Genomic DNA, 7529 nt, shown 5'->3' with positions numbered 1-7529 from the left:
GAAAAAAAAAAAAAAAAAAAAAAAAAAAAAAAAAAAAAGACAAGTTCTCGAAGGAGAAAGATAAGGACATACCTGGCTAGAGGAATAGACAGTAAAAAATTTTCATAGAGACAATGATTGCATGATCTGGGGACTCCCAAGTTCCGAAGAAACCCAATATACAATCGATTATATAAATCATGAAGTACTTGACCATCCGTCAATGAAAGCAGAATTTCTGTTATTTTAGAATTACAGAATTGTCTAAAAGATGTAGGGACTTTGAAAAACAAGAGAAAAACGAGACATCACGAAGTTACAAAATGAAACTGCATTGAACAAGTACGTCACCAGGCATAGTTATCTTTGGACATTTCTTCCTAATTATAAGGAAACCTCAATGTTGTCCATTTTTGTCAAAATAATTTGAAGGTGCCCAGTGGAGGTGCTCATGTACAACAGATTTGGATAGACCCAAGTATCCACACTATTTTCGTCAACTCCAATCGGCAATTCCCCTTTCAGATCTACTCCTTTCTTTCTAGCATATTCAGAAGTTTTAGATACTATCATCATCATCATCATAATTACCATGACACGACCCGTCCCCAATCACCTTAATGGATCCGACATATGTCATGCACCGATGGTAGATATCAGCTAAGTGCCGGACCCACCACCAACGCAACCTTGACTTGTCTAACTGTGAGGAAATTTTAAAGAATTTTGATAGAATCTCTTCAAATATATGTACTAAAACCACCTGATCCATAATCAATTTCCTCAAATCAATACATATAATATAAAACAAGTACACCAGTGCCTCAAAATCCAAACTATTCAAAATAAAATACTGACAATTTGATATTTACTTGTTACCGACAATCCTCAAATGTACTAAATATACCATATAGTGATCTCATGACAACCTTTTCTAACATAAACTACATGTAACCCAAGAAACAGGTGCTACCTAATCTGATAAAGTAGACCATACAACTAATGACGTGTGGCTCAATTCAAAGGATCGACAGGCTCCAATACTGTTCAACTCGGCTGCTATCTGATAAGGAAAAAGGGTAACAAAATATGAGTTTGTAACTTAGTGAGTGGATATATTGAAAATAAGCATGCTTTTCCATTTATGCATATTTTCTGAAAATTCTAACTCTATTAAATCTTCAAGAAATGCTTAAATCTAGCAGCACTTTTAAACTACGCATGATTGCATTATAAAATTATTTGTTCTTAATTCTAGACAAGTAACTGCAAAATATAACGAATATAAAGAATCTGATGTTCATGAAAATCTATGGAATATTGTTATTGCTCAATATTATAAGCTGGAAGCTTTATTCTTAAAACTGAATAAATTGAACTCTATAATTTGAAATCCATAAGCTGAACTGTAAACGGGGAAATGTAAGCTGTAGGATAATAATCCCTTATATACTTAAAATTCACATCAAAATATATCCCATGTAAACATCTACTAATGATCTGAAAGCTATGAATCATATGCACATAAACCGTCTGATCAATACTCTGTACATGGCCGTAGCCCCTCAGTGTCCAAGATGGAAACATAACCATTCTTATACACGACTGTAGCCCCTCAATGTCTAATAGATGCCTTTATCCACGGTCGTAGCCCCTTAGTGGATAAAAGTTACCTTACACACAGCTGTAGCCCCTCAATGTATAGTAGTTAAATACATGACTCTAGTATACGGTCATAGCCCCTCAGTGCACTAGAGTAAGATAATCACATCAATTATTTTCTAATAACTTCAAAACAATCACACTCATCTAGTAATTCTCGAAAATAAGGCATTTCATGTAATAAATATGCTTCTATAAAATAAAAATAAAAATAAAATCTTCTTTTTGAAAACGTAGATTCTCTACTCACAGATCTATGGATAGCAATCTAGTCAAATTGACCAGCATTGTCGAGCTTTCACGTCATCACCTGAAATATGATGTAAAATAACTAATTTAACAACTCCCATACTAAATATCTCATAACATTTAATTATGAAATATTAGAACTTGACTTTTCGGCACTTGAATATATTCTTTAGTTTCCTTCACAATTAAAACAAATTCTACCTTCTAGCCTTTCACTAATCTTTAAATTATCATAATTACGCACATCCCAAACATACAAACAATTCTTTGTTCTAATCTAGTGAAACTTGAATTTCAACTTGCACCAATCTAATTTACATCTTATTCCATAGTTCAATTCTTTCAAGTTAATAAATCATCGCCATAATCATGTTCACAATTAATCCTTACACAAGTATCCAATTTAAAATCTAGGGTTTTCCAAAAATTGGTATTCTTACCTTAATGAAATTGGAGATTAAAGAATCAACAAACTTGAGCTCCAATTTGTACTCTTATCCTCTTAAATCTGAAATTTATGCCAGAAGTTAAATTTAACATAGAATCATTCCTTTACCTCTTGAAGAAAATATAGAGAAAGGAGAATGGATACAAGCTCGAACTACCTATTTTCCTTCCTTTTTCTCCTCCTCTTTTTCCCTTCTCTTCTTCTTTTTCTTCCTTTCTCTTCTCTTTTCTTTCTTCTTTTCCTCCTCTGCCGTTTCCAGCCTCTCTGCCCGGTTTGGTATGAAAAATAATGGCAATTGGGTTCAAATGATCAAATTAGTGGGGTTTTGCAAGGTAAGTCCATCATCTTTCATATAATATAACATTTAGTGATACTAAATTTCATATAATAAAGTATTAAATCCTTAACTTCCAAATTTAGAAAAATAAATTCAAACTAAAAATTTTATTCATCTTAAACCCTCAAAATATTTTTTTATCATAAAATAACCCCAATAAAATAACCATTGATTTTTCTACCTAAAAGAATTCGGTTGTAACATACCATGTGTTTATATGTCACGGAAAAAGATTAAACGCAACAAGTAAGGAAAGTAAATTATATTGTAGTGCAAGTTGTCTTTTCAATCAAGCTTCTGAAGGTGAAAATACGGAAAGAGAATTGTTAGCACCTAACATGTTGATGTCAAAAATATATGTAGACCTTTCGAATTAGAGATCATAATCCCATAAGATTATTTGATAGAGAAATATAAGAACCGCTGAGCTGGAAAAAAAAAGCGAGAAAATACCAAGAAATTTTAAAAAAATGCATATACTATGTGAGAAAATAGGAAATCGAACCCATTGGCTGTGATTAGGGTTTTAAAGAAGTCACGTAGAATGTAAAAGGCTGCATAGGGCCTCAACCAATCCTACCAACAATAAAAGATACTACAAAATAAGTACATTTAAGAACTATCTGCAATAAAGCTTATCATGTAGTAAAATCTTCTCCTTCTTACATGTTGAAAATATAGTCACAATTTTTTGACCATAAAACATTACTTAACAAATAAGAAAAATACATACATGCATGCAAGTGGTGATGGTGGCAAAATTGGAGTTTCCAACTAATGATAGCCACATTTTTTTGACCAAATGGATAAGGAGTTGATTTCTTAATTGTTAAGAAAGACTCCATGCATGCATACAAGGGAGGTTGAGAAATTCAAGTTTTCTTTCTCCGTTTACTTGACAAGCCAAATGTGTAGAGAATTCCAACAAATGAAGGTGGTAGAACTTTGACTCTTCCAAGCGCTTATGGAGGTCAAAAATCTCTATAAATATGGGCAAGAGTTTGAGAGAAAGTATGCCATATGGAGAGGAAAAATCAAGAGAGGAAATTGTAAGGTAGAGAGAAGAGTAGAGAGAAAATTTATTGTTTTTCTCCTAAGTTTTTTTCCTACTTGTTTTCTCCTAATTACAAGAGAGATTGATTGTTGTTATCTCCTTGTATTTAGAGAGTGTGTTGTAATTCTCCTACTATAGTGAAATCCTCATATACTTGCCCGTCTACCTAAATTAGGTGAACCACATAAATACCTGTGTCCATTTTTAGCTGTATTTTCTCAATTCCATTATTTGTCAGTCAAAGTCGATCCGCGCGTTTTCTCCCCAACATTACAGATAAATAGCGGTGGTTTTATTTAAAAACTCCAATGGAAGAAAACTATAAATATTGAAATCACTATATCAATATTTGCGTCAAAATATAATAACCTGGTTCTGTGGGAAAAAGGTTCTAGAAGGAAGTTGAACTTAGCATCGCTTTCTTCTGTTGAGAATATATTTTCTTGGTAACAGTAAGTTTTGCGGCAATGGAGGCCTCATAATCCACATCTTACAAGGATAAAGGGAAAACATAATGCAGTTCATGATCAGAATAAGGAGTCATAATTGTTCTATTCCATAGAATTTCAAATACGTGGCCATTGCGAAAGAAAAAAGACATGAAGGTCACATGGGAACTAATGCATATTAAATTCACATCCGATGACCAACACTAAAGTTGGAAAAATAGAATTTTGGTTTCGAGGGCAATTTAAAATGTGAGGTATGATTGACCAAGCATTTCAAAACATGCTGGCAAACGACCTAAATTAAATATTGTGAACAGGTTGCTAGCAGGGGCGGATCCATTTGAAGCCGAGTGGGGTCGGCCGCCCCCACTTGATTTTCAAATTTTTGATTTTTCTTGAGGTTTTTTCCTATGATTTTTTGGTTTTGCCCCACTAAAATTTTCATCCTGCGTCTGCCCCTAGTTGCTAGTAACTCTTCACAAGTATATGTAGAGTCCTCATACACACTAATATGATCACTTCTTCAAGTATCTTACAGGTAGCAACTATGTGAAATTCAAGTTGCAGTTGTATAAAAATGGAAGAGAAAGATGTTATGCATTAAATTGGTGATGCTACATTGTTAAGTTGAGTGTTAACAGTGATACTTATGAAGGATGGAGTGTATTTGAAAAATTAAATTTCATAAAGGAGCAAGAAACGTCATGTTGAAGACAAATTTTCTTTATCAAGTCTCTTCAGGCATCATCAACATTATAAATTAGATTGATTCAAATGGTATGAATACCTTGCCATCGAGCTAAATCTGACAAGAAATATCTCTTAAAATCCAGGGTCGGTTCTGGGGCGAGGCAAGTGAGGCCCATGCCTCAGGCCCAAGCCCTGGAGTTGGTAAAATTCTTGTGGAAACAGGTTCTCTTCTTATTGGATGATTCAGAAATTGGGAAGTTACTCAGGAGCCCTTCACGACCATTGTTCATAGCTACAGAATTTGGAAACTTTCAGTTCATTAGGGAGCTTCTTCTCTCCTGTCCTGATCTCATTTGGAAAGTTGATGAGCAAAGTCGAAGCATTTTTGACATTGCAGTTATTCATCGCCAAGAAAAAATCTTCAAACTTCTTTATGACATAGGAGGATACAAAGATTTGATCACATCCTATAAGAACCCCAGCAATTGTAACATGTTGCACTTGGCTGCAAACTTGGCTCCTTCAAACAGACTTAATATTGTCTCTGGTGCAGCACTTCAAATGCAACGGGAGTTGCTGTGGTTTAAGGTGACTTTCAAATTGTATTCAAACTTTATTCTTTCTCGTTTAAGTTAATTAAAATTGCTTTCCATGTGTTTTCACTCTTCTTCTTATTAAAATTCAAAGGAAGTTGAGAAGAATATGCTGCCATTATACAAGGAAATGAAAGACTCAGAAGGTAGAACACCCCAAATGCTATTTACTCAGGAACACAAGGGATTAGTCGAGAGTGGGGAGAAATGGATGAAGGATACAGCATCATCCTGCATGCTTGTTGCAACACTTATTACTACAGTAATGTTTGCCGCAATTTTTACAGTACCAGGAGGCAACAACAATGATACAGGAACCCCTATGTTCCTTAAGGACAAGTCATTTATAATTTTCTCCATGTCAGATGCACTAGCTCTGTTCTCCTCTGTGACATCTATATTGATGTTCTTATCTATCCTCACCTCGCGTTATGCTGAAGAAGATTTCCTTGAGTCTTTGCCGAAGAGGCTGATTATTGGCCTAACAACACTTTTCTTTTCGATAGCATCAATGCTACTTGCTTTTAGTGCAAGCTTTTTCATTGTGGTTGGACATCAACTGGCTTGGATTATTATCCCGATTGCTCTCACTGCTTGTGTTCCAGTTACGCTATTTGCGTTCTTACAGTTTCCTTTGTTGGCTGATGTTATGCATTCTACTTATGGATCAGGAATATTTTCCATGGAAAGGAACGAAAGGCTTTATTAGGCTATTTATGGCCTGACTACTCTATTATGAGATAACAGAATAAAGCAAAGGACATTTCCTGTAATTGCACTTTTGACTAGTGCAAATTTTTTTACCATTTGTGATTATTGTTTCAGCTTTTTGTACTTTTTTGGGTTTTGTGAAGGGGTTTTTATGTTATTGTATTCTTTTTTTTCCTTTTTTATTTTTATTTTTTTGAAGAATTCATCTAAAAGGATTGAAGAAATTACCATAAATTGATATGACAGAGATTTTTCCTGCAATTTCTTTGTAAATTAGTTGGAATAGCTTTAGGCATTTGATTATAGAGGCTCGTTTTACAAAATAAGTTAAATCTTGTGGCAGAATTTTCAAATAACATCGGTTTTGGACATTGTTAGATGCGTTTGTGAGCTTCTAAGAGTCAAGGAAATAGTTTGGTGGAGGTTTGATAGTGGGGAGGACTAGGTTGGATCACTGAGCCTTGATGGCTGCCCAATCGGATGGCAGCATGTAGGTATTCTGCATGCCAGTGGGGACGGCTGCCCCAAGCTATTGGGCAGCTGCTAATGACATCTGAAACCCGCCCTACGCTTGTGGGCAATGTCTATGATTCTCCCTAGAACAAGTTCTTTGGCACCCGTTTCTCCAGTTTTTTGATGTATTTTCACCATAATTTTCTAAAGTTGTCTCTTGTGAATGATTATAACTCTTGGGAAGAGTAGTTTAACAACCTATAAATAAGATTTTTAATTTCATATACGAGACACATGGAAATATATGATAGAGTTTTCCTTCATCTTCCACCTTAAAACTATATTTTTTGTGCATAGTTAAACTCTTCTTTTTCAAAGTTTGTCCATGTTTTGTAATTTGAAAATACAGTACATGACCCTCTATATTAGCTTCTTCTCTCCTTAGTGTTTGGGCTTGTCTTCATTAGGCAAAATGCATACACCATATTCAGATTCTACTGTATTCTAGAGGTATCTTTTCTTACCAGTGTACATCATCAAGAGCAATTATTGCCTAAAGAAAAAAGCACTGCCTTGTAATCCACCACGGAGCTATTATTTCAAGTCTTTGTGAAACATCTTCATGAAATGGGTTTGGTTTGATCTTCTACAAAGGTTCGTAACAGTTTCTTCAACTTGTTTCTTTGGCTTAAGAGTTCAACAAAATTTTCTACAAATTCATCTATTTCTTGTCCCGACCATTACGAATGTAGCACCAACAATCTTAAGATAATATTCCAAGTTTTCAATGGCACCACCATTGTCTTCAATAGGAGATTTCATTTAGATTGTGTCAAGTTGGAGCTGTTCGATAGATGATATTTCTCACTAGTAAATTGAATCATTGATTTCAAAAATTAAAACG

General features: G+C 34.4%; 1 protein-coding gene and 1 long non-coding RNA gene across 2 annotated transcripts in view; one reads left to right on the top strand and one right to left on the bottom strand.

Moving 5' to 3' along the window:
* Positions 1-6330, top strand: part of LOC111391468 (ankyrin repeat-containing protein ITN1-like) — a 12314-nt gene extending 5984 nt beyond the window's left edge. The window contains exon 7 of the mRNA XM_023016693.1: positions 6133-6330. Coding sequence (XP_022872461.1) covers positions 6133-6170 — 38 coding nt within the window. The 3' untranslated portion in view covers positions 6171-6330. The remainder of the gene's footprint in view (positions 1-6132) is intronic.
* LOC111391479 lies at positions 800-2605 on the bottom strand. The gene is made up of 4 exons (XR_002702118.1): positions 2496-2605; positions 2331-2398; positions 1892-1951; positions 800-1042 (listed from the first exon to the last, which is right to left on the bottom strand). It is a non-coding gene; the product is annotated as an uncharacterized LOC111391479 (long non-coding RNA).
* Positions 6331-7529: the final 1199 nt, after the last annotated feature.

Source organism: Olea europaea, unplaced genomic scaffold (genome assembly GCF_002742605.1).
Source record: "Olea europaea var. sylvestris unplaced genomic scaffold, O_europaea_v1 scaffold796, whole genome shotgun sequence".
Taxonomy (NCBI): domain Eukaryota; kingdom Viridiplantae; phylum Streptophyta; class Magnoliopsida; order Lamiales; family Oleaceae; genus Olea; species Olea europaea.
This window is presented reverse-complemented; position numbering and strand designations above follow the sequence as displayed.